The following is a 24,276-nucleotide window of genomic DNA, read 5'->3' on the forward strand; positions in this document are numbered from 1 at the left end:
AGTCGTGCACCCATCTTTATGTTAGTTTAAATATTAAATATTGTCTTCACATTTTGTACAACATATAAACCTCTTTTAAATATCGTTCACCCCGATGTGATGGCTTGATTGCGCTCGTCGTCCGACGTCACTCATCTCCAGGTGCATCCGTCCTCCCAGACTCCAACACGAACATGCATAAACCAGGTGTTCGCGGAGGATCGTGAAAGAAAATTGTTAAAGGGTTGAAGGACAGGCATGTTCGGGAAGATCAAGTCGTCCAAATTGAATTCGGCTTTGAAGTGCTGAGTGAGATCTGAACGAGAGATGTCACATAGCTTAAGGTGCTTCAGAGGCGCCTCAAAGTGAAGGTAAAACATTATGGCTGATGGGCCGCGTTAAAGACTACCGTGAGACTGGGAAGCACACAATGAAAACCGTGTCAACTTTGAGAGCAAATTCAAATTGTCTACTGCCTGTTTTTTGATTCGGCCAGCTAGAAAAAGAAAGCGCATGCGGGGTGGCGAAATGATTGAATTGTAAAATGATAGGACTTCAGGACCATGCTTCATTTTGTCCGAGGGCTGTATGTAAACGGCGCCATGATCAGCCACGCAACTTGGAGAGTATCGCAGTGTATCCAGAGATGCTTGATGCGTGGTAACACCAAGGGGTGCAAGTTCATTATTATAATTGTGCCTGTTTGAAGATATACAAAGTTAGGTGTAACGGCAAGTTTGAGTCGGATAGACAACGAAAAGACTCCAGAACGCAAGGCAAACTCTTTTGCAGGAACAATCAAGTTTCTGGAATAAACTTATTTGCCCGGTGCGCATAGTTCCCTGACCACATTCTCATCGATCCTCTTTACAAAACATATCTCAAATGGAGCAGCATGTATGTTTGCAGTGTCCGAGAATGCAGACGTGTCAATCTTCGCTGCCGGATTCTCCGAAAGGCGGAAAGCCCACAGAATGAGAGCTGTGTTGATGAAAACCGACCGATTCGCGACATGTTGACCGGGACATACTCTGATATTTTCAAGTAAGGCATAAAAAATGGTCAAGAGATGAATGATACCACTTACCGGCGGCCAAAGCCAAAAGTAAAAAATCGGAGATCACTGCGCACACGACCTGCATCATCGATCCAACGCTGGGGGTTAAACCTGTGTGGTTCCGGGAAGACTTCCGGATCGTTTGCGATAGCCCTGAAACATGAGCATCAGACACAAAGGTGAGAGGATGAAAATGATTGCGTACTGACCAATGATTGCCAATAACAGTCGCACCTGCAGGAATCAGGTAGTTTTTCCAAATCATGTCCTTAATCGTGCAATGCGCAAAGCCTGTAGTGCAAGGTGGTCATTCATTATCGCATCTTCACATCTCAAATAAGACGTACCTCCAATGCTGACAGGTCTCCACCTGAGACTCTCGAGCATGAACGCAGTGACCTGCGGCAACATTTCCTGATCAGCAAATGTCGGCACTGAACAGGAGTTATTTGAGTCAGTTGATGCACAAAGAAAAGGCATAACGTACGCCGCGTACGCCCCACGATGCTATCGAGTTCCTCTTGTACGCGAGCCTGCGCATCTGTATGAGTGGCAGCAGCCATCATCATGAATGTGATTGCGGACGCAGTCTACAACGGTTGGCGAGCGAAGACGCGATGCAATGAAAGAACTTACCGTATCAGAACCGGCCCCAAATATCGCACCTGCAAGGTATGCCACTTCCTCATCTCCGAGCTGGTACTGTTTCTGGTGCTCTAACATGAATCTCGCAAAGGATGGCCTTGCAGTCCCCTCACGCTTCACAGTGGTGAGGATATATATCATCAAAACAAAATCACGAACCATTTGTCTTCGCACCGCGTCTAACTGCCCGTCATAGAAAGTAAGTTCTTCTTTGTGCCATGCCTTCAGCTGACTGAGGTAGCCTGGTACGAAACGCAGGATGGGATACGCATCCACAAGGTATGCTCCCGGCCTCATAGCTTGGCCTGTACGCGTAGAAAACCTATTGATGTCAACAACTTCAGGATCTGTATATGAAGTTGAAGTAATCTTTCCATAGGTGAAGGACATGATCACGGAAGCTGAAAAACTGAAATCCTCGGATTACCACCTGTACCGCGACTAAGAGCTGGTGTTCGTACCGCATGGCATGTCTCTGGTGGTTCTTTGGATCATTCAAGATATCTAGAACCACATTCTTCGCATGCCTGGTCTGCATGGGCTCATAGGTCTCCGCAACCTTAGGTTGCAAGTTTGCATGCAAGACCCTGCTTTACACTTAGTCTCACTGATCGCACCTGGTAGAGAAAGATGCGTACCTGCGGAGCCGGCGCAACCTTTCACCAGTGCCCTCAAGGAGCACTCTGAACCCGCCAGACAACGTCTCGTGCACTGCAATAGAACGTGGGCGGTCGGCAAGATTTGCTCCCTCTTTTTCCATGATATCCACTGCAGCCTGTGACGCGATCCGCTTCATACCTGGCTAGACTAAGACAATGTATTGTTTGATGCTGACCTGATGACGTCCTATAACTACGAAAATCCTATGGCCTTGTTTGAGCGAGAACACAGGTCCGTATTGTTCTGTCCACCTCGCGAATTGAAACGGCACACTGCGTGAGGGGTTAGATAGAGATCGTGCTGGTGTACCTTGAAAATGACTTACGATGACTTTGGCATCGCATTGCCTAATAGCCAACGTCCAGGTGGTCCAGGGGGTAACGGCAACCGCCTTGCGGCCTGGTATCGTTGTTTCACTATCCAGACGCTGGCTAAGATAATGATAAAGGTGCATGCGGGGATGATAATCGCCATTGAAATGGTCTGGCTTGTTGATAGTCACGATTCAGACACCTCGCTACTTTGCAACACGTCAAGTACCCCAGAACAGAGAGGTGGTGACTTACTGTGATGTGCAAGTCAGTGCGACGGGTACGGTGAGATTAGTGTGGATGATTACGCTGACTTATATTTATACAAACACGGATTGTACACCTGCGCGGATAAATCCGATGGACCTGTGCGAGTCACGTATTGCGGTCTTCCTATGGTATAAGAACCTGATGCTGACCATCCTGGCGATATGTTAGTAGTGGACGCGCGTGTTACAAGACATTTCGACTCCACCTGAAGATTTGAGGTAGATCTTCATGTCGTTCTCGATGACCCGTTAGATTGATCATGGTACAGGACTGTCGGTTCACAAAACATTGCAATGGAAGTCGACTCGGCGGAAGTTAAGTGGGTCACCATTCTAAAATAGAAATTTGTACTCCGAGCTGATAACCTAATTACTAGCATGTGCGAAACACTCCAGTTCTCACTTACTAGTGCAAGATGCTTGATGCCTTACGATTCCCTACGGCCCAGTGATTCAGAGCTTTCCGACTGGTGGAGATCGTGGTAGCAATGAGAGGCAATGAGGCGAAACACACAGAGGTTCTGATGCTGTACAGATTGATAGATTGTGTCAGACAGATTAGGGTTTCTGAATTCTCGTACTGTGACAAATATGCACAAACACGTGTTACGCGGTTTCTCTGAAAATCTTTATGCAAACGACTGTGATGGTAAGTAGGCGTAGCTACTTACTTAGTGCAAAGTTCTGTTTTTGGAATGGTGACCCCGCCGACCCGTTCACCTTCATTCCAATGTTTTGTAAGCCCGATGGACGACGGTCCTGTGCCGCGACTGGACATCCAACGGGTTATCGAGAACGACATGAAGATCTACCTTGATCTTCAGGTGGGGTCCAAATGTCTTGGCACTCGCGCATCCAAGTACTACTAACTTATTGCTACTAGGGTGGTCACATCAGTTTCTCATACCATGATAGGAAGATCGCATCGTCATTCACACAGATCTGAATACTCCGCACAGGTCTTCAATCTGTGTTTGTATGACTTTGCTCTCAAAGTTGATACGTGTTTCATGGTGTGCTTCCCAGTCTCATGGTTCCGGTCACGGTAGTCTTAACGCGTCTGACAGCCCCATCAACTATACTTTCTCTCCCTTCAGTTCGAAGCACCTACGCTGAAGCACCTCAAGCTATGTGACATCCCTGGCTTGATTCTTATTCGGCACTTCAAAGGTGAATTCAATTCGCGCAGTCTGCTCCTGCGGAACATCCTTGTCCTTCAATCCTGTAACGACTTATCTTCTACGATCCTCCGCAAACATCTGGTTTATGTACGTTCATGTTGGAGTCTGAGAGAACGCACGTACCCGGAGATGAGTGACGTCGGACGACGGGCACAGTCAAGCCATCCCCGACCGAACCAACCTTTTCGCGTGTCTCAGTTTTATATATCTTTTCTCCTACTCCCCCCGTATGTTAAAACTATGTTGTCGATCCGGAAATGTAAGTAATCGAAAAATGGACCTTTCAGGTCTTCAAAGCTTCAGGCCTCAGGTGTGATCTCGCGGCGAGAGCGGCTGAGTCTGAAGATATCACCACATCTACAGGACTCTTGCAATATTCGTGATGAGGATTTCCGGGTCCACAATGCCCTATATCATGATGGTGGAACGGATGCTGCATGCATGCGTTCGAGGTAAAAATGGTCATTATTCAAGAACCTACAATCCTAGACCCATTTTCTCATATGACGAGATATCATTGGCTCAAAAATCCCTTGCAACACCTGCAACGACATGCGGGACCTTCCACGAGCCTAGAAACTTGTGCTCCCGCTTTACCTGTCTCTTCACAGGTGCTGGTAGTGAGATTGGAGGGGATGGAAGGAGAGAATCGCCTAAACTTTTCTGCTTCATCTTCGTTGGGCATGGTGACTTGTTAGCTTTAATCGAACTGTGCGCGTGATTTATGAACGGAGTGCTTACTAGTATATACAGACCGCGGGTGCTCTGATGTGGTTGTGTTGCTGAGAACGAGAAAAATGTCTGCTTGGTTGCAAGTAGGGCCCTGATGATGATCCCGACCTGTGCAAGAGTGAGCCGAGGTGAGCTGCTATTCCACATTAGTAGAAGTGAATGCGACGCACCAAAGTGAAAGTTGAATCCCTAAATTGTAGGAGCCCGCAAGGGGATGCATCGAGGTGAGGCTACATGAGACAGTTAGTAGCAAAAGTAGTAAGAAGGCATCCGTGTGGGCATAAGTGCGGGCATCCGCATCAATGCGGGAGTTCGCGTCAGTGCAAGCGCCTGCGTCAACGCAAGTATCCGCGTCCACGGAAGTGCGGGAATCTACATGCGCACGGCAGCAGGTCGTTGCAAGGACGGTGAACACGCTCGCCACTGGTAGAAGGTGTCATAGTGACTGGGTGGATGATTCCTCCCCATATCAGGTTTTGCGGTGAGGAACCTGACGAGAGTTCACAACGGTGAACTTCCTACACGAGTGAGCTTGAGAGAGTCGGTGTGCCAGTGCTACTCGTGGCCAGCTTCCACACCAGAACCTGCCTTTGTTGCACACAACGATCTGGGCCGTTGGAGCTTACCGGAGTTCGTGGCAGAAAAGAAAATCGGAAAGGAGGACAGGGCACCGGAGCTTGCTAGAATTAACCTGCCAATGGGCGCTGTAGGGTACGTAGTAGGCAAAGAAGAGAACCCACATGCTGCACAGCCACTGCACGAAGCTCTCTGTTACATAACTCCACACTCCGCTTGCGAACTAATTTCAAATATCGTTTGCAAGGACTTGTCGTGTACACCTCAGCATTGCACGAGGTTGCCCCATGGTACACAACCATATCAATATCAATATCGCCCATCGGGCTTCTGGCCAACACTGTGCAGTCAGACTGTCGGACTCATAGAAAGCATGGTATGTGATATGAGTCGGAGACTCATTGAGATTCACGTATACTGGCATGAGGACCCATGGTTCTTCAAGTTCAAGGGTGAATGAAGGAATTGTCTATCTTTTAGTCGCAAGGCCTGACTGGAAGCTTGCGCAAACAGATGGCGAACAAAGACTTGGACTCAGCACAACAGCTCACCATCAAACTAGTCTAATGATAGACGCAACATCTCTGGCAAAAAGTTCAGCTAGCGTGACGAGCGTAGCCAGATTATGATCATAGGCCCGAGCAAGTACTACAAGCTGCCACGCTTGCGACAGTCAACTAATTTCAAATATGAATCGAAACCCTAAAGTGCCAACACACTTCGTACGCCTCATGGTACACAGCTCTCCTATATTGATAATATTGCCCATTGCCCAAGTGCTAAATCTAGATGCCGGCTTAGGGTTGTGTACTTGCCGGGTTCACACCCTGCAATGATTATAAGGCTACACCAACGCTTCTCCGTGACTCACATTTACTACTACTTCCCCCCTCATGGATCCCTCAAGGATAAGAGAGAAAATCGGTCGCTTTCGTATTCTCGTTATAGGAAGAGCGAACGCAGGAAAAACCACCATCCTGCAGAGAGTTTGCAACACACGGGATAATCCAGAAATATACGACGGCGCCGGGAAAAAGGTGGGCATCACAATGCTAGTAGGAGTATGGTACTGACCCATCGACATTAGATTGACCTTACAGTTTTAATGGCATCTAGAGAGGTAAGGTGTGCTCCTAGTCGATGCCATGAACTGACGTGCTCTCAGCGCGGACTGCACGACATCGATAACGAAATGGTGTTCAAGAGTAACCCGGGATTCGTCTTCCATGATTCACGCGGTTTTGAGGCAGGCGGCGCATCCGAATTTGAAAAAGTCAAGGAATTCATCGCGAGCCGCTCCAAGGAACAGAAAATAACAAATCAACTACATGCTATCTGGTAATTACAACCCATCAATCGCGGCGATGTGCTATCTCACAGATTCAACATAGGTACTGCATTCCCATGGACGAAGCAAGCAGGTCGTTCACTGCAGGTGAAAATAAATTTTTCTCTCAATGCGACACAGGAAGCAGTAAGCTTTCGCATTCCACCCACCTTGACGTTCAGCTGATACGCAGAATCACCATCCTCAGTTCCAGTGATCGTATTGTTCACCAAATTTGATGCCCTATACGACGTCGAATACGCCAAGCTAAAGAAGAAAGGAAGATCTCGGAAAGACGCCAAGGAACTGGCCCCGAAACGAGCCGAAGAGTCATTCCCTAACGGGCCACAATTGAAGTTTCTCAAGGATGTGCGGTGGCCTCCAAAATGTTATGTGTGCCTTCCTAGTAAGCCGGTTCGTGGTCGAGTCGCGATACATGATGACCTTTGATCTATTAGACATGGAGAAGGATGATGCAGATTGCAAGACACTCATCGAGCGCACGGCTGGAGCTCTGGATAATGAAGTGCTTCAGCAATTATTCGTCTCGACCCAGCAAACCAACTTGGAGATCTGCATGAAATATGCAGTTGAGCGGTAACTATCCATGGTCTCATTCACCTGCCGCAAGCGTTAACGACTGATTGCACAGAACACTCTCAAACCATTTTGACTCTGCAGAGACAACAACATCTGAGGGTTATCGGAGAATGATGGGGTCACTGGGCACCTGGTTTCCACACATTCGTGTAAGACTATCGTAAAGTTCGAACATTGCTCTCATTTACGTTGGGCGTTTACTTGCAGGCAGTACGTGTGTCAATCCTTGTTCGAACTCGAGCCATGCTGATCCAAGTCGTTGCCAACCGTTCGCAGGATGTGAGTGTGTCGATCCTCGTTCGACCAACAGCCATGCTGATCCAAGTCGTTGCCCACCGTTCACAGGCGGTGAGTGTGTCGATCCTCGTTCGAGCAACAGCCATGCTGATCCAAGTCGTTGCCCACCGTTCGCAGGCGGTGAGTGTGTCGATCCTAGTTCAAGCAACGGCCATGCTGATCCAAGTCATCGTTGCTGATCCGTTGATAGCATGTGAGTGTGTCGATCCTCGTTAGAGCAACAGCCATTCTGATCCAAGTCGTTGCCCACTGTTCGCAGTATGTGAGTGTGTAGATCCTCGTTCGAGCAACAGCCATGCTGATTCAAGTCATCGCTGCTGATCCGTTGATAGCATGTGAGTCCATTGACTCTTTGTTGAGTTCAAGCATTCCTGACTAACGCAATTGATCATCCATTGGCAGGAGGTCAGTACATTGATCCTCCAGCGACTTTCAGCTACTGATCCAAGATATCGTCTATTCGTTGACAGCTTGTGAGTATCATTATCCTTTGTCGACCTCCTGCGTTTCTTACCGATGCAATCGCTGATTTATTGTTAGGATGTGGGTGTATTGATTCTACGTCGTCCTCACTGACCGACCACAACTTTACCGCTCCGTTGACAGATTGTGAGTTTCTCGATCTACCATCGAACGCGAGCCATGCTGACTGAAGACATCGACCATCCATTCACAGGATGTAAGCGCATTGATCCACAGTCGAATTGGGGCCCCACTGACCATTGAAACTGCTCATCCCTGTTGACAGTTCGTGAGTGTGTTCATCTGCCATTGAGCTCGAGCCTTGCTCACCCACTACATTGCTGATCTGTTGATAGCTCGTGAGTCTCGATCCTCATCCTCAATCGAGCTCTAGCTTTCTTCGCCGATGGCATTGCTCATCCATTGCCAGAAAGTCAGTGTGCTGATCCTCCAACGAGTTCGAAGTTTGCTTACCACTAAAATCGTGCATCCTTCAATAGAGAGTGGGTCTCAAGCCTTGCTAACGAACGTCATCGCTGATCCATCGATAGGAGGAGCTTCGAGTCGATCACTGTGTAGAGATACAGTCTAGGTTACTCTCTGCGGTATGTCTAATTGGTTACAGATTGTGCACACATTTCTTATGTTGCGACTCTGTCAGGCCTCCCACTCATCACCTTTGGATAATATCGTTCAGCTCATTTCTGGTGAATTTTGAAGCTACGCTGCGATGAATTATTATTGACCATCAAGCTTGTGTCATTATCTTCGAACACTCTTTCTACATTTTCGACAAGCGGCGCTATCTTCAGGATAAGGAGTCTGATCCCTTGTTTCATGTCGCTCTCGAGCAGTACATGGCATCTCCCGCATGCAGCTACTGTCAGGGAAGCTGTGAGTGCTGCCATCCCGGCATATGAAGAAGCTGTGGCTACTGCCGCCCACGCATATGAAGAAGCTGTGAGGACTGCCATCTATCCATATCAAGGGAAACTGCCTTCTTGGATAACAAAGCTGCCATTTGGATCTTTCAAAAGGAAGGCAAAAGAAAAAGAATCTTTATGCTCTCGGGCGGAGGCGCAGTTAATTGAAGCTGTTCTTGAAATCGCTCTAAATCATCGTCTGCGTATGTTTCACCATCACGTTGAGGCAGCACTCCAGCTGATCCGCTTGTTTTCAGCTAGACCTTAATGCTGCGCAGTGCAACACACCATCATGATCAATAATGCTCCGGTTCGGAGAGGAGCGGAGGTGCCTGGGCTGTGAAGGTTGCTTGAAATGTTGTCGAGGTAGATTCAGGATGTGGAACTGTATTTGTATTATCATGCGATATAGCGCTTTGTCTGGTATGGGGTATACATGTTTAGAGAATCATGTCAATCACCCTCAGCCAAGACCGTGGCGAGCGCTTGATGTGCTTCTCAAGTATCCATGGTACGATCGGAATCTGCTGACACACTTTACATGACTGATAGAACAACGAGGCGCTTTCCGGGTGCATGAGCGGCTCCTATCCTTCTACTGCAGCAAGCTCCCTACGTGGAGTATTTTAATCTTATCATTGGCTCTTTCACCGGCTTGCTTACTCTGAACAGTCCAAAAGATCTTTCTTCACCTTGAATGACTTGTACTCACTAATACTTCCGTGAGTATGGATTAAAACAGCGGCTCACTCGATATACTCAGCATAATTTGCGTGCAAGGGAACATGTCTATCGTATCGTTTAACCTGTGGGCCGGGCACAACGGGAGTCAGAGATATGCCAACGATCTGTCCTAGCATCGTGAAAGACGATGACATCGCGACAGTCACGGGGATGCTGAGCTCGGGCATATAAATTGGTGTGAACGGCACAGCAGAGCTCCCGGAAGATTGCATACCATGAGTTGTGACGTTGATATTTGTCCCTTCGTAGGGCCATATGAAGGTTCATTCCAGGTTGGGATTCTTGGGTTTGCAAAGCTGCCTCAGGTAGTAATGGCACTGCAAGGCTCACAGAAGGCGTCGGCTCGGGTTGGCTGGCCACTGACTGAGAGCTCAATGCTAAACCGGGCCGCTCGCGAAAATCTTCTTCCTTTCCATTCACGACAGATTGACTCGGAGTGTCGGATCAGTCGCATGAGAATAGAGAGAAGAGTCCTGTATGGTTGACATGCAGTTGTTTCGATAATGACCCTCAACCAGGAGATGGAGATACGAGTGTATAGTTCCCGCATGATGACGGAGGTAAACGGGACCAACTCGTGCAAAGGCTATAGGTTTTCGCTCAAGAATATCATCACCAAATCAGACACCGCGTGATATAGGGTTCATTGTTGACACGTGCCGCATCAGGTGCTTCGGAGGTGCCTCGAAGTGAAGGTAGAAAAAGTATAGCTGATGGGGCTGTCAGCCGCGTTGAAGACTACCGTGACAGGAACCATGACTGGGGAGCACACAATGAAACTCACGACAACTTTGAGAGCAAAGTCAAGTTGTCTGCTGCCTGTTCTTCGTTTTGGCCAGCTAGAAAAAGAAAGCGCATGGGTGGCGGCGGAATAATTAAATGGTAAAAGATAGCACTTCAGTACCATACCTCATTTTGTCCAGGGACTGTCTGTAAACGGTTCACGATCAGCCACGCAACTTGAAGAGTATCGCAGTGTATCGAGAAATATTTGATGTGTGATAGCTAGCACCAAGGGAAGCCAGTTGATGATTACAATTGTGCCTGTCTGAAGATATACAAATTTAGGTGTAACGGTGGATTTCAGTTGGACAGACAACGAAAGGACTCCAAAACGCAAGACCAACTCCTTTGCACGAAGATTCAAGTTTCTAGAATAAACGCCTCTTATTTACCCGGTGCGCATAGTTCCCTGATCACGTTCTCATCGATCCTCTTCGCAAAACATATCTCAAACGGAGCAATATGTACGTTTGTAGTGTCCGAGAATGCAAGCGTGTCGATCTTCGCCGCAGGATTCTCCGAAAGGCGGAAAGCCCACAGAGTAAGAGCCGTGTTGATGAAGACAGACCGATTCGCAACATGTTGACCGGCACACACTCTGACATTGTTAAGTAAGGCATAAGAAATGGTCGAGAGATGAACGATGCTACTCACCGACGGCCAAAGCCAAAAGGGAAAAACCGGAGATCACCGCGCACACGACCTGCATCGTCGATCCAACGCTGAGGATTAAACGTCTGTGGTTCTGGAAATACTTCAGGATCGTTTGCGATAGCCCTGGAACACGAGCGTCAGACCCCAAAGTTAGAGGACGAAAATGACTGCCTACTGACCAATGGTTGCCAATAACAGTCGCACCTGCAGGAATCAGGTAGTTGTTCCAAATCATGTCCTTGATCGCGCGATGCGCAATGCCTGTAGTGCAAAGTGGTCATTCAATATCGCGGCATCACAACTCAAATAAGACGGACCTCCGAGAGTGACAGGTCTCCACCTGAGACTCTCCAGCATGAACGCAGTGACCTGCGGCAGCATTGCCTGATCAGAAAACGTCGGCACTGATCAGGAGTTATTTGAGTCAGTTGATGCACAAAGAAAAGGGAAACCTACGCCGCGTACGCCCCACGACGTTGTCGAGTTCCTCTTGTACGCGAGCCTGCGCATCTGCATGAGTGGCAGCGGCCATCATCATAAATGTGATCGCGGACGCAGTCTACAAAAATTGTCGAGCGAAGACGCGAAGCAATGCAAGAACTTACCGTATCGGCACCGGCCCCAAATATCACTCCGGCAAGGAATGCCATTTCCTTATCTCCGAGCTGGTACTGTGTCTGATGCTCTATCATGAACCTCGCAAAGGATGGCTGTACAGTCCCCTCGCGCTTCACAGTGGTGAGCGAGCATATCTATCATCACGAGGAAATCACGAACCATCTGTCTTCGCACCGCGTCTAATTGCCCGGTATAGAAAGCAAGTTCTTCTTTGTGCCATGCCTTCAGCCGACTCAGGTAGCCTGGGACGAAACGCAGGATGGGATACGCATCCACAAGATATGCTCCCGGCTTCATAGCTTGACCAAAACGCGCAGAAAACTTATGGATGGCAACGACTTCAGGATCTGTATATGAAGTCGAAGTAATCTTCCCATAAGTGAAGGACATGATCACGGAAGCTGCAAAACTGAAATCCTCGTATTATCACCTGTAGCGCGACTAAGAAATGGTGTTCGTACCGCATGGCATGTTTCTGGTGGTTCGTTGGATCATTTAAGATATCTAGAACCACATTCTTCGCATGCCCGGTCTGCATGGGCTCGTAGGTCACCGCGACCTTAGGTTGCAAGTTTGCATGCAAGACCCTGCTTTACATTTAGTCTCACTGATCGCACCTAGTAAAGACAGGACGCGTACCTGCGCATCCGGCGCAATCTCTCAGTACTGCCTTCAAGGATAACTCTGAACCCGCCAGACAACGTCTCGTGCACCGAAACAGAACGTGGGCGGTCGGCGACATTCGCTCCCTCTTTTTCCATGATATCTACTGCAGCCTGTGACGTGATCTACTTCAGGCCTGGCTAGACAATGAATTATTTGATGCTGACCTGATGACGCCCTATAACCACCACAATCTTATTGCCTTGTTTGAGCGAGAACACAGGTCCGTATTGTTCTGTCCATCTCGCGAATTGAAACGGCGCACTGCGCGAGGGGTTAGACAGAGATCATGTTGGTATCCCTCGACAATGACTTACTATGACTTTGGCATCGTATTTCCTAATAGCCAACGTCCAGGTGGTCTAGGGGGTAATGGCAACCGCCTTGCGGCCTGATATCGCTGTTGCACTATCCAGACGCTGGCTAAGATAATAATGAGGGTGCATGCGGGAATGATAATCGCCATTGAAATGGTCTGGCTTGTTGTTAGGCACGATTCAGACACCCCACTACTTTGCAACACGTTCAGTACTCTAGAACAGAGAGGTAGTGACTTACTGTGATGAGCGACGAGTAGGGTGAGATTAGAGCCCATGATTACACTGATTTATACTTATACAGACACGAATCGAACACCTGCGCGGATTGATCGTGCTACCTGTGTGAGTGCGGTCTTCGCATAGTAGGATAGGAAGCACTCTGGTGTAGTGGACGCGCGAGTGCCAAGACATTTCGACGCGGCGGCGGAAGTATAGTGGGTCACTATTCTAAAAATATCTACACCCCGAACTTATAAATAGCGACGCCTAATCACTCTACCTAAACAGTCACCCGGCTCATAAATAGGTTACGCATAGTTAGGGCTACTTTGACTCGGAACCACCCCAAATACATGCAACACTTGGGTGGCGAGTTAATTGCGATCGATGTCCACGTATGTATTGTTATGTTTTACAAATGACAGTAGTATACATACTTACGAGTGTTAATGTGGTGCAACATGGTACATATGTAGATGTGACTAATAATGATGAATTACATGTCGTCCAGCTGGCTGCCTGCAGCCAGCCAGTGGGATGTCATAATACGGGCGTAGAACAAAATCGTGTGATGGGGTAACAGAAGGCCATCCAAATCGCGAAACCATCACCATCGTACAGCCTTGAGGTTTCTCAGTTCCCTCTGAACATCTCTGATATCAGATCGATTCCACCCGCCAACCCAATCGCTTTTTGTCTGAGTCTCCGGGAGAACTTCAGGCCTTGGAGCGAAAGGTATATTTCGTGGGCTCGTGACGGACATACTGCGTCGTTTCCCATTGGGCACGCCTTCTTTAGAAGGTAATTGAGTGGGCAGCACTTGTGCTGTGACTAGTTCAGGAGGCACGTTCTCGCCTAGATGACGGGCAAGTTTTGCCATCCGCTTTCTCCGCAATTCTGCCGCGTCGAAACTTGGTGTACGAGGCGTAGGGGGGAAATAAGCAGACGTACGAGCTGAGGAAGGTGTGTGCGGTAGTGATGTAGTACGGTGGTGATCAGTGGGCGATACAGGGATGGTGTTCATGCGAAGGTACAATGGTCTGGGTTTATCTGCCGACTTTCTGCCACGCACGGGCAGGCCTGGCGGTGTCACCGAGAGGGAGTCTGTGCTCCGCATGCTCAAAGGTAGCGAGACGAGCGAGGCGGATGGGGAGTGGAAGGATGCCGTTGAGGCTGAGCTAAATGATGTCACAGAGGGAGAGCCCTTGTGGTGATGGGTGAATATGGAACCCTGGCGCTTCAGTGCTTTTCCCGTTACTGTTTTTTTGTTAACACCGATGGGGAGGAGTGCGATAGGAACGTCTGCCTCGAGGAGGTAGGGTGTGGTACCCATAACTGCCTCCAATTTACGGGCAGAACGTATGAGACGCATGCGCTGTTGTGAGTCAAGAACATTTGTAGTAGGTGGGGGACATGGATACATGATCGTCGAGATCGCGGTAGAAGACATTGCGCAGCAGGAGATTACTAGAGAAGACAAGGAGTCTTAAAGTGAGCGGTTTAGGAGCACGCGGTAACCAATGTGACAATAAGATTCACAAAAACGAAACAAGAAAAACCAAGTACACAGTACTTGTCTTGAAAGACGGACACGAAGGGAGTGAAATTGAGAGGTCAGTTGATATAAGCCGAAAGACAATTCAAGCAAGAACCTTGTTACATAACAATAAGCAGCGCGCTGCCAGCATGAGGCCATGTCAAACACAGTACTTATGTAAAGAAGAACAAAAAGAATTGTCCAAACTATTGTTCCGTATTAGGAACCAAATACAACGCATTCCCTTTTCGTCACTAGGTCTAAGTACATTTGGAAGGGCAGCTTCCATGCCATTCAGCCGCCAGCGAACTCTTTGCAATACAGCTCATATCAATATGCTGCGATACGATATCCTCCAACACATGCAGATCTTTTTTCGCTGTCGCCAGTTCAAGATAGTCCAAAATACGTGGACCATGTTCCTTCGCAAGGTTTTCCACCCTTCGCTCCAAAAAGAGCTTCAGGTGGTCACAATCAGACGAAGCAAGACACAAGTGGGTAAGCACAGGGGCCGGGCTGCTGGTTTCTGGATCGTCGGAATACATATTGAGTGCATCGAGGAAACACTGCTCCGGGTCGATGAGAGCGAGGTGTCGAAGTCGCAAGCATTTCTGTAACATGCGGTAAGCCAGAAAAACAGGAGCCTCGTGCAAATTTTTCAGAGGGTCGTTGTCTTGCCGGAAGAGATCGGAGACCAAAGGTGGTAGACTAAAATTTTCAAGTGCGAGCGTTTCAATTTGTTCGAGTAGTGAACACACATAAACCAGATGTTCGAGGAGGATCGTAGAAGAAAACTCGTTAAAGGGTTGAAGGGCAGGCATGTTCTGGATGATCAGGCTGTTCGAGTCGAATCCGTCTTTGAAGTGCCGAGTAAGAATTGAGCGAGAGACATCACATAACTTGAGGTGCTTCAGCGCAGGCGCCTCGAAGTGAAGGAAAATAATTATGGCTTCCCACTGGGATAGATAACCGAGCGTAAGATCTGTGAGCCTCGGCAAGTTCGTCGGCAACTCGTCCGCGTTACAGGGTAGCCTCCCAAACCGCTGAATGGCGCCTTGGATCTCGAGCTTTTCCAGAGTCTCTGCGTTCAATGTAAGGACGTATTTCAGCACATCCATCGAAGGTCGGTCATGCAAGGTCATGAAATTAATCGATAGGGATGTCAGACGCGTTAAAGACCACCGAGACCATGAGACTGGGAACCCGGACAATGAAACCCGTGTCAACTTCGGGAGCAAATCCAAGTTGTCCGCCTGTCTGTGTCTGTTCCTCCTTTTGGCCAGCCAGAAAAAGAAAGCGCACGTGTGGTGGCAAAATAATTGAATGGTAAAAGGATATGACTTCAGTGCCAAACTTTATTTTGTAGGTCTCCAGATTCTCCATGGGGACTGTCTGTAAACGATTCGTGACCAGCCGCGCGATTAGGAGAGTATCGCAGTGTATCGAGAGATATTTGATGCGTGGAAACACCAGGCGGAGCCAATCCATTATTATAACCGTGCCTGTTTGAAGATATACGAAGTTGGGTGTAACGAGGAGTTTGAGTCGGACAGACAACGGAAAGACTCTAGAACGCGAGGCGAACTCCTTTGCACGAAGAAGAGATGTATTTACGATAGCGCGCCCTCCGTCAATATTATACATGTTATCGGTCGTGATGGTGATGTCCGACCACAACGAGGAGCAGCTGAAAGCGACGTCGCGCCATGTATAGCAAACTTGCGATGCTGTGACCGCAAAATCGATACGTTCTTGGGAGTCGCGACAGGACACGCCCAACTTGAATATGTGCAGGATGATCTCGTTAGGCAAGGTATTGATTGGACTCTTGCGCACGGGCTGTAGTTTGCTAGCCCGATTTATGACGTTAAAGGGTGTATTGTTTGGCAAGCCAAGCGCTTCCGTGTACTGAGCCGCGGCGGGTGGTGCATTATTTGGAGCGAGCACTGCAGTTTGCATGTTACCAAGGATCTTTCTAGGTAGCAAGTTGAAGTCAAGAAGAATACAGAAGCTGCGAGTATTCGAAAGTGATTGGCCTGTTGAGAAGAGAGCGGTTACAAGAAAAATAATGGCCAACGAAGTCCAACTTAAATACCGTCAAGGCAAGTCCAAGAAGCCACAATGAGTCAATGACATTGTCCAGTCTATAGCGACAAAGGCTAGGTCGTGGTTGCACATGCTTTGTTGCACATTCATTGATGGGGGCGTGTTGAATAGAGTGCAGAACTTGTTCCCTGTGTCTACCGGCCGGGACTAAGGCCTCCGATGTGTTGAGCTGAGCGTGCGTAGACAGCTACTTGTAAGGTCGGAGTACAAAGTTCTATTTTTAGAATGATGACCCACTTTACTTCAGCCGAGTGGCCCGAGTTGACCTCCATTACAATATTTGTAAACCTAACGGTCGACGGTCCTTGTGGCACGAGCAATCCAATGGGTCATCGAGAACGACATGGAGATCTACCTTGATATTCAGGTGGAGTCTAAATGTCTTGAAACACGCGCGTCCACTATTAACTTATCGCCAGGGACCAGGGTGGTCAGGCATCAGGTTCTTACTATAGGAAGACCGCAATACGTGATTCGCACAGGTCCGATTTATCCGCAGGCGTTCAATCACTGTTTGTATAAGTATAGGTGAGCGTAATCATGCACACTAACCTCACCGTACCCGTCGCTCATCACAGTAAGTCGCCACTTCTCTGTTCTGGAGTACTTGTACTTAACGTGTTGCAAAGTAGCGGGGTGTCTGAATCGTGACTATCAGCAAGCTCGACCATTTCAATGGCGATTATCATTGCCGCATGCACCCTCATCATCATCTTAGCCAGCATCTGGATCGTGAAACAACGATACCAGGCCGCAAGACGGTTGCCGTTACCCCCTGGACCACCTGGACGTTGGCTATTAGGAAATGTGATGCCAAAGTCATAGTACGTCATTGCCGAGGGATACCAACATGATCTCTGTCTAACCCCTCACGCAGTGCGCCGTTTCAATTCGCGAGATGGACAGAACAATACGGACCTGTGTTCTCGCTCAAACAAGGCCATAGGATTTTCGTAGTTATAGGACGTCATCAGGTCAGCATAAAACAATACATTGTCTAGCCAGGCATGAGGTGGATCACGTCACAGGCTGCAGTGGATATCATGGAAAGAGAGGGAGCAAATGTTGCCGACCGCCCACGTTCTATTGCAGTGCACGAGACGTTGTCTGGCGGATTCAGAGTAGTCCTTGAAGGCAGTACTGAGAGATTGCGCCGGATGCGCAGGTACGCGTCCTGTCTCTCCTAGGTGCGATCAGTGAGACTAAATGCAAAGCAGGGTCTTGCATGCAAACTTGCAACCTAAGGTCGCGGTGACCTATGAGCCCATGCAGACCAGGCATGCGAAGAATGTAGTTCTAGATATCTTAAATGATCCAACGAACCACCAGAAACATGCCATGCGGTATGAACATCAGCTCTTAGTCGCGGTACAGGTGATAATCCGATGATTTCAGTTATTCAGCTTCCGTGATCATGTCCTTCACCTATGGAAAAATCACTTCGACTTCATATACAGATCCTGAAGTCGTTGCCATCAACAGGCTTTCTGCGCGTTTTGGCCAAGCTATGAAGCCGGGAGCATATCTTGTGGATGCGTATCCAATCCTGCGTTTCGTCCCAGGCTACCTGAGTCAGCTGAAGGCATGGCACAAAGAAGAACTTGCTTTCTATATCGGGCAGTTAGACGCGGTGCAAAGACAAATGGTTCGTGATTTTCTCGTGATGATAGATATGCTCGCTCACCACTGTGAAGCGTGAGGGGACTGCAAGGCCATCGTTTGCGAGGTTCATGATAGAGCACCAGACACAGTACCAGCTCGGAGATAAGGAAGTGGCATTCCTCGCAGGAGCGATATTTGGGGCCGGTGCTGATACGGTAAGTTCTTGCATTGCGTCGCGTCTTCGCTCGACAATTTTTGTAGACTGCATCCGCAATCACATTTATGATGATGGCTGCTGCCACTCATGCAGATGCGCAGACTCGCGTACAAGAGGAGCTCGATAACGTCGTGGGGCGTACGCGGCGTAGGTTTCCCTTTTCTTTGTGCATCAACTGACTCAAATAACTCCTGACCAGTGCCGACGTTTTCTGATCAGGCAATGCTGCCGCAGGTCACTGCGTTCATGCTGGAGAGTCTTAGGTGGAGACCTGTCACTCTCGGAGGTACGTGTTATTTGAGCTGTGATGACGTGATATTGAACGCCCACCTTGCACTACAGGCTTTGCCCATCGCGCAATCAAGGACATAATTTGGAATAACTACCTGATTCCTGCAGGTGCGACTGTGATTGGCAACCATTGGTCAGTACGCAAACATTTTTGTCCTCTAACTTTTGGGTCTGACGCTCGTGTTCTAGGGCTATCGCAAACGATCCTGAAGTGTTTCCAGAACCACAGACGTTTAATCCCCAGCGTTGGATCGACGATGCAGGTCGTGTGCGCGGTGATCTCCGGTTTTTCCCTTTTGGCTTTGGCCGTCGGTTTGTATCGTTCATCTCTCGATCATTTCTTATGCCTTACTCAACAATGTCAGAGTGTGTCCCGGTCAACATGTTGCGAATCGGTCTGTCTTCATCAACACGGCTCTTACTCTGTGGGCTTTCCGCCTTTCGGAGAATCCTGCGGCGAAGATCGACACGCTTGCATTTTCAGACACTGCAAACGTACATGCTGCCCCGTTTGAGATATGTTTTGCGAAGAGGATCGATGAGAACGTGATCAGGGAACTATGCGCACCAAGCAAATAAGAGGTGTTTATTCTAGAAACTTGAATCTTCGTGCAGAGGAGTTTGTCTTGCGCTTTGGAGTCTTTTCGTTGTCCGCCCGACTCAAACTCATAGTCCCACCTAACTTTGTATATCTTCAAACAGGTACCATTGTGATCATGAACTTGTACCCCTTAGTGTTACCACGCATCAAGTAGATACACTGCGATACTCTCCAGGTTGTGTGGCTCATCGTGAACCGTTTACAGACAGACCCCGGACAAAATGAAGTATGGTACTGAAGTGCTATCCTTTTACCATTTAATTATTCCTCCATCACCTGGCATGCGGTTTCTTTTTCTAATAGCTGGCCAACTCGAAAAGCAGACTTTTGCTCTCAAAGTTGACACGGGTTTCATTGTGTGCTTCCCAGTCATGGTTCCGGTTGCGGTAGTCTTCAACGCGACTGACAGCCCCATCAGCTATAATTTTTTTTTTACCTTCACTTCGAGGGCACAATCCTGATGCGGCACGTGTCAACAATGAGCCATAAATCACGTGGTGTCTGATTTGGGTCTCGAGCAAAAACCTATAGCTCTTGCACGAGTCCGTTTACCTCTGTCGTCATGCGGGAAGGATACATTCGCATGTTCATCTCCTGGTTGAGGGCCATGATCAAAACAACTGCATTTCAATCATACAGGACTTTTCTCTCTATCCTCATGCGCCTGATCCGGCATTGTCAATCTGTCGTGAATGTAAAGGAAGGGGATTTTCGCGAGCGGCCCGGTTTAGCATTGAGCTCTCAGTCAGTGGCCAGCAAACCCGAGCCCGCGCCTTCTGTGAGCCTTGCAGTACCATCAATACCTGAGGCAGCTTTGCAAACCCAAGAATCCCAACCCGGAATGAACCTTCATATGCCAATTCCGGAGCCCTACGAAGGGACAAATATCAACGTCACAACTCATGGTATACAATCTCCCGGGAGTTCTGCTGTGCCGTTCACGCCAATCTATATGCCCGAGCCCAACGTCCCCGTGGCGGTCGCGATGTCATCGTCTTCCACGATGCCAGGACAGATAGTTGATATCTCTCTAACTCCCATTGTGCCCGGCCCACAGGTCAAACGATACGACAGGCGTGTTCTCATGTATGCAAATTATACTATGTCGAGTGAGCTGCTGTTTTAATCCGTACTCACAGAAATGGTGATCGCAAGTCATTTAAGGTTGAGAAAGGTCTTTTGGACTGTTCAGAGTAAGCATGCTGGTGAAAGAGCCAGTGATGAGATTAAAACACTCCCCGTAGGGAGCTTGCTGCATTAGAAGGATGGGAGCCGCTCACGCACCCGGAAGGCGCCTTGTTCTTCTATCAGTCCCGTAAAGTGTGTCCGCCGCCTGCTCCCAGTATATGACTTTATTCAAGTCACACCAGAGAGTTTTCACTGATGCCAATGTTCGAGATCCTGAAATTAATATCGAAATAAACAAAGCTGTTGAGACGGCGCGCAAAGGTGCGCGGAAGGCAGACATCGTCTTGGATCCATCCGTCGAGCTCGCATTGGAGCTTATCACGGAGGCGAACAAAAAAAATTGGGGCTATTACTTTGTCGACCACGACAGACGTGTCATTTTCTGGTTCGAAGACTACGAATCTCCTCACCTTATGAATAATGTTCGAGGTGTAGAGCGCAAAAGCCACATCAGTGAGTTCTTTTCACGGGAAGCTTTCGTTTCGAGCTCATGTAATTGTGTCGCTACTAGAGTATGCATTGGACTCACAGTATTGGTTCGTATGATTTAGATGTACGCACGTTCCATCACTCGACCAAAGTAAATGCGCTCACCATTTGTTACAGCCCCTTTTACTTTCCAGGGTTTACATACCGTGACATTGGCAGGAGGCATATTGAGCTGTTTCCAAACAAACGCATCCTTCCAGAAGACATTGTCGTGACGCTCAAAGAAATTGTCATGCATGCTCATGCAGGTGAGTGAAGATCAATAAGCGTTTCACGTCGTACATGATTGACATCGTAATAGAAAACATCACTTCTGAAACGTGCCTAGCACCTTTTGCCTCTAGTGAAGTTGCAAGTATGCTAGGCCTTGTGGATCATCTCAAGGGTGAATTGTGACCTGATGCAGGAAAGTTGTTGTTGATCGCCTTTTCAGGTAGTACTAACAAGGAGCGTGAGCACTCCGTGTGGATTGCTGGTAAGTGTGATCATGGAATGTCAGCTGATTGCTCCTGATACGTTTGCTGATTTCAGCTCGATTGATGAGGCTTTTCTGTGAGTTTCGTCTAGTAGTCTGCGATTTCCATTTCCATTTCCTGATTGCTTTACTAGGCAACGCAAAGTTTGTGAATTTCTGTGGACAACCAGGTGCCCGACTTGACGTAGATCAATCGCTATATGGAGAACATGACACCCGCTCGAATAAACCCATCCTTTATATCATGAATGTTATTCTGTTTGGATCTCCAGTTGCTCAAAGCAGGGCAATTCACAGGATATGGGTCGATGAAACCATCGTTCAACCGCGATGGAAGGATTTTATAGATAGGATGACCACCGAATGGAATGGATATACAATATTTGTGAGTTGCGTTTTCGTTTAAAATTCTCATGCAATAAACGACCATCTCAGTCTACTGTGATGCTCGCTGTTGATATTAGTTTTCTCGCGGTCCCAGCTATCGCGACTCAAACGGCCGCGATCGCTCTAACATATCTGTCTTGCATCTGCGCCCTGGGCTCTTTAGTGGTCTCGCTGGTCTTGGCTGGCCAAGTTAATGACAGTCGGCGAGGTTCTGCTGCAGACGTAGTAAGTTTTTTTTTGTTTGATCATATCACCTACATTGATTATGTCCACAGGCCTCTTTCATGGTAGGAATATCACAGTCTATGTTCGGCCTCGAAAGCCTTGCCCTGATGCTCAGCCTACCGTTTGCACTCCTGATTTGGGGGTCAGTCTCCGGGTTACATTTCACAGATTAGTGGCTCAACCTTTTTACAGAATGGCGTTCTTTGCTGGAGCATTGTCCACCCTGATCTTCCGCACTTCTAATGTTGTCGTCATTTCAATTGCATCTCCAGTCTGGGTCGCCGTATTCGTCCTGGCGATGTGGCCCGTACTTACCGCCAATAATATTCACATTTCTCGCCTAAGGTCCTGGATCATAGAACAAGCTTCATCTCAGGCTGTGGAGCCCATCTTTGGTGTCTAATCTGTGTTGTCTGATTACAGAGATTTTCTGTGGCGCGACACGCATACAGTTGGTACATGGTGTTTTGCGAGTTGATTTGTATGATACACATTTCCTCTTGAATAACCCCACACAGAACTCACCAGCTGTGGATCTGGGATTGACGTTCCTAGCGCAAGTGGGAACGCACTTATGGAGTACATCCTAGGAGGAATGAAGCATCGTTTGGACGGAAAGACATATTCAACTGGATAAACCCAACGTCACGTACCCTATTGCTTTGAACAGTTTTCCCATTTGTTCACCGGTTCACTGAGGTAGTGATGAGATGGTGGCGTGAAGACAGCCTCGTGTCCTGGCCCCTGGGCGTCTATTGAAATGAGGCAGCTGGGTGCAGTCACACACATTTCCATCCGCAAAATACACGCACCTCTGAAGAAAGACGCTGGCAAACCTTCAAAAGTCACTTTGACTGCACCCAGCGCCATCAACTTCCAGTAAAATGTCGGAGCCCATTCCAATCACTACACCCCTGCGAGAGTTCGGAGGTCATAAAGAAGACGTAACAGTGGTCGCAGTGTTCCCCGATAAACGCCGGATGGTTACTGGCTCGAATGACAGAACTCTTCGTTTGTGGGACTTGAAGACAGGTATTGTATTGGAGAAGATGGAGGGGCATAGCTGGCAGGTGTTTGTATTGGTGGTATCACGAGATGGGCGATTGATAGCAAGCGGTGCTCTGCAGGGAGAGGTCATCGTTTGGCGCGGAGAAACTGGCGAATCACTCACCAAGATCGAAACCCACTCTAACTATATCTACTCGCTGGATTTTTCTCCCGATGGAACAGTGCTGGCCACTAGTGCATATCACGACAAAATGATAAAACTGTGGAACACCAAAACCTGGGAGCAACAAGGAGACCTAATCGAATGTCGTTATGTCCGCTGCGTACAATATTCGCCCTCTGGAGAACTTCTTGCCATCGCAACAAAAGACAATATACAAATTTATAATACAGGCACCAGGGAATATCGCGTCGCATTCTTCAAAGCTCACATATACAATTTGTCACTCGCATGGACGCCAGATGGTACACGCCTTCTCACAGGTGGCAGTGCTGTTGATCCTACCATACGCGAATGGGATACGACAACCTGGCAGCAGGTTGGCGATCCCTGGACCGGTCACACTGACTCTATCGGTGCTATTGATATCGCTGTTCATCCCACTGGCACACTCATCGCATCCGCATCCTATGACAATCATGTCCGTATCTGGCGGCTCTCAAACCGACAAACCGTTGCCATCTTCAAGCACTCATATACGCCGTTCTGTGTCACTTTCTCCGTGAACGGCAGGCACATCTTCAGCGGAGGTCAGGATAAGATGATCTCGGAGTGGGCAGTACCCAAGGACATCAATTCAAATATCGATGCAAATACCCATGCTGCCTACGCCCGTCGCTTGAAGGCATGTTTCCGTTCTTGACTCATATACCATAATTCGAGCATGTTTCGTACAGATCTTAACCATCACGACAGCCCGCGATGCATGCATAGATGGAGACTTATCTACTGCTGAAGACCTACTCACGCAAGATATCATCACCGATGTCAATAACCATACTTTCTATGCTCATCGCTCATTCGTGATGGCCCGACAAAACAACTGGAACCCCGCCCTTCAGGATGCAATCAAAGTGAGTCATACGCATTGATTATGGCCCCCTCGTAACAGGTTAACTCGACGGCGACA

General features: G+C 48.3%; 10 protein-coding genes across 10 annotated transcripts; 4 read left to right on the forward strand and 6 right to left on the reverse strand.

Annotated features, from left to right (window-relative positions):
* Positions 1-796: 796 nt before the first annotated feature.
* Positions 797-3,095, reverse strand: F5891DRAFT_1206612 (cytochrome P450; the record flags this gene model as incomplete). Its single annotated transcript, XM_041369041.1, has 11 exons — positions 2,667-3,095; positions 2,517-2,613; positions 2,320-2,456; positions 2,143-2,268; positions 1,841-2,090; positions 1,673-1,795; positions 1,524-1,626; positions 1,384-1,470; positions 1,246-1,327; positions 1,067-1,189; positions 797-1,010 (listed from the first exon to the last, which is right to left on the reverse strand). Exons 1-11 carry the CDS (start codon positions 2,813-2,815, stop codon positions 797-799), a joined length of 1,491 nt encoding a protein of 496 aa, XP_041234465.1. The 5' UTR covers positions 2,816-3,095.
* Positions 3,096-6,265: 3,170 nt separating this feature from the next.
* On the forward strand, positions 6,266-7,773 carry F5891DRAFT_31897 (uncharacterized protein). Its single transcript, XM_041371334.1, has 7 exons — positions 6,266-6,447; positions 6,498-6,748; positions 6,802-6,884; positions 6,946-7,143; positions 7,196-7,334; positions 7,390-7,553; positions 7,752-7,773. Exons 1-6 carry the CDS (start codon positions 6,304-6,306, stop codon positions 7,499-7,501), a joined length of 927 nt encoding a protein of 308 aa, XP_041234466.1. The 5' UTR covers positions 6,266-6,303; the 3' UTR covers positions 7,502-7,553; positions 7,752-7,773.
* Positions 7,774-8,887: 1,114 nt separating this feature from the next.
* Positions 8,888-9,287, forward strand: F5891DRAFT_1273344 (uncharacterized protein; the record flags this gene model as incomplete). The annotated part of the gene is made up of 2 exons (XM_041370134.1): positions 8,888-9,222; positions 9,277-9,287. The coding sequence occupies exons 1-2, from the start codon at positions 8,934-8,936 to the stop codon at positions 9,285-9,287; spliced, it is 300 nt and encodes a 99-aa protein (XP_041234467.1). The 5' UTR covers positions 8,888-8,933.
* Positions 9,288-10,723: 1,436 nt separating this feature from the next.
* F5891DRAFT_1206632 (cytochrome P450) lies at positions 10,724-12,872 on the reverse strand. The gene is made up of 11 exons (XM_041369042.1): positions 12,799-12,872; positions 12,649-12,745; positions 12,458-12,594; positions 12,280-12,408; positions 11,978-12,227; positions 11,806-11,928; positions 11,657-11,759; positions 11,518-11,604; positions 11,380-11,461; positions 11,201-11,323; positions 10,724-11,144 (listed from the first exon to the last, which is right to left on the reverse strand). Exons 1-11 carry the CDS (start codon positions 12,810-12,812, stop codon positions 10,931-10,933), a joined length of 1,359 nt encoding a protein of 452 aa, XP_041234468.1. The 5' UTR covers positions 12,813-12,872; the 3' UTR covers positions 10,724-10,930.
* A 347-nt stretch (positions 12,873-13,219) lies between these two features.
* Positions 13,220-14,111, reverse strand: F5891DRAFT_995767 (uncharacterized protein). Its single transcript, XM_041378331.1, has one exon. The coding sequence runs from the start codon at positions 14,042-14,044 to the stop codon at positions 13,628-13,630; it is 417 nt and encodes a 138-aa protein (XP_041234469.1). The 5' UTR covers positions 14,045-14,111; the 3' UTR covers positions 13,220-13,627.
* F5891DRAFT_995769 (uncharacterized protein) lies at positions 14,112-14,743 on the reverse strand (the record flags this gene model as incomplete). Its single annotated transcript, XM_041378332.1, has 1 exon — positions 14,112-14,743. A coding segment is annotated over exon 1 (272 nt), but the record flags the coding sequence as incomplete, so codon positions are not given.
* Positions 14,744-14,817: 74 nt separating this feature from the next.
* Positions 14,818-15,739, reverse strand: F5891DRAFT_1273347 (uncharacterized protein; the record flags this gene model as incomplete). Its single annotated transcript, XM_041370135.1, has 1 exon — positions 14,818-15,739. The coding sequence occupies exon 1, from the start codon at positions 15,697-15,699 to the stop codon at positions 14,818-14,820; it is 882 nt and encodes a 293-aa protein (XP_041234471.1). The 5' UTR covers positions 15,700-15,739.
* Positions 15,704-16,929, reverse strand: F5891DRAFT_1206638 (uncharacterized protein; the record flags this gene model as incomplete). The annotated part of the gene is made up of 1 exon (XM_041369043.1): positions 15,704-16,929. The coding sequence occupies exon 1, from the start codon at positions 16,514-16,516 to the stop codon at positions 15,704-15,706; it is 813 nt and encodes a 270-aa protein (XP_041234472.1). The 5' UTR covers positions 16,517-16,929.
* Positions 16,930-17,413: 484 nt separating this feature from the next.
* On the forward strand, positions 17,414-19,636 carry F5891DRAFT_1098539 (cytochrome P450). The gene is made up of 11 exons (XM_041363544.1): positions 17,414-17,487; positions 17,541-17,637; positions 17,692-17,828; positions 17,881-18,006; positions 18,059-18,308; positions 18,358-18,480; positions 18,527-18,629; positions 18,682-18,768; positions 18,825-18,906; positions 18,963-19,085; positions 19,139-19,636. Exons 1-11 carry the CDS (start codon positions 17,474-17,476, stop codon positions 19,350-19,352), a joined length of 1,356 nt encoding a protein of 451 aa, XP_041234473.1. The 5' UTR covers positions 17,414-17,473; the 3' UTR covers positions 19,353-19,636.
* A 257-nt stretch (positions 19,637-19,893) lies between these two features.
* F5891DRAFT_32125 (uncharacterized protein) lies at positions 19,894-22,667 on the forward strand. The gene is made up of 13 exons (XM_041371336.1): positions 19,894-20,460; positions 20,514-20,567; positions 20,619-20,694; positions 20,745-21,015; positions 21,074-21,098; positions 21,211-21,299; positions 21,353-21,436; positions 21,485-21,526; positions 21,583-21,603; positions 21,661-21,911; positions 21,962-22,138; positions 22,189-22,280; positions 22,331-22,667. The coding sequence occupies exons 1-13, from the start codon at positions 19,937-19,939 to the stop codon at positions 22,539-22,541; spliced, it is 1,917 nt and encodes a 638-aa protein (XP_041234474.1). The 5' UTR covers positions 19,894-19,936; the 3' UTR covers positions 22,542-22,667.
* Positions 22,668-24,276: the final 1,609 nt, after the last annotated feature.

The sequence above is a fragment of the Suillus fuscotomentosus genome, assembly GCF_016647785.1.
Source record: "Suillus fuscotomentosus strain FC203 chromosome Unknown F5891scaffold_1, whole genome shotgun sequence".
Taxonomy (NCBI): Eukaryota; Fungi; Basidiomycota; class Agaricomycetes; order Boletales; family Suillaceae; genus Suillus; species Suillus fuscotomentosus.

Excerpts from the sequence above, each read along its gene's own strand:
- F5891DRAFT_31897 (XM_041371334.1), top strand. The coding sequence starts at position 6,304 with ATGGATCCCTCAAGGATAAGAGAGAAAATCGGTCGCTTTCGTATTCTC. Across the intron at positions 6,448-6,497 it reads ACGACGGCGCCGGGAAAAAG|ATTGACCTTACAGTTTTAAT; the intron begins GTGGGCATCACA and ends CATCGACATTAG. Across the intron at positions 6,749-6,801 it reads AATCAACTACATGCTATCTG|GTACTGCATTCCCATGGACG; the intron begins GTAATTACAACC and ends GATTCAACATAG.
- F5891DRAFT_1206632 (XM_041369042.1), bottom strand. Across the intron at positions 11,605-11,656 it reads CGTCGTGGGGCGTACGCGGC|TGCCGACGTTTTCTGATCAG; the intron begins GTAGGTTTCCCT and ends ACTCCTGATCAG. Across the intron at positions 11,462-11,517 it reads GAGACCTGTCACTCTCGGAG|GCATTGCGCATCGCGCGATC; the intron begins GTCCGTCTTATT and ends TTTGCACTACAG.
- F5891DRAFT_995767 (XM_041378331.1), bottom strand. The coding sequence starts at position 14,044 with ATGAACACCATCCCTGTATCGCCCACTGATCACCACCGTACTACATCA.
- F5891DRAFT_1098539 (XM_041363544.1), top strand. Across the intron at positions 18,309-18,357 it reads ACGCGGTGCAAAGACAAATG|CGTGAGGGGACTGCAAGGCC; the intron begins GTTCGTGATTTT and ends ACCACTGTGAAG. Across the intron at positions 18,630-18,681 it reads CGTCGTGGGGCGTACGCGGC|TGCCGACGTTTTCTGATCAG; the intron begins GTAGGTTTCCCT and ends ACTCCTGACCAG.
- F5891DRAFT_32125 (XM_041371336.1), top strand. The coding sequence starts at position 19,937 with ATGCGGGAAGGATACATTCGCATGTTCATCTCCTGGTTGAGGGCCATG. Across the intron at positions 20,568-20,618 it reads GGTCTTTTGGACTGTTCAGA|GGAGCTTGCTGCATTAGAAG; the intron begins GTAAGCATGCTG and ends CACTCCCCGTAG. Across the intron at positions 21,527-21,582 it reads GCACTCCGTGTGGATTGCTG|CTCGATTGATGAGGCTTTTC; the intron begins GTAAGTGTGATC and ends TGCTGATTTCAG.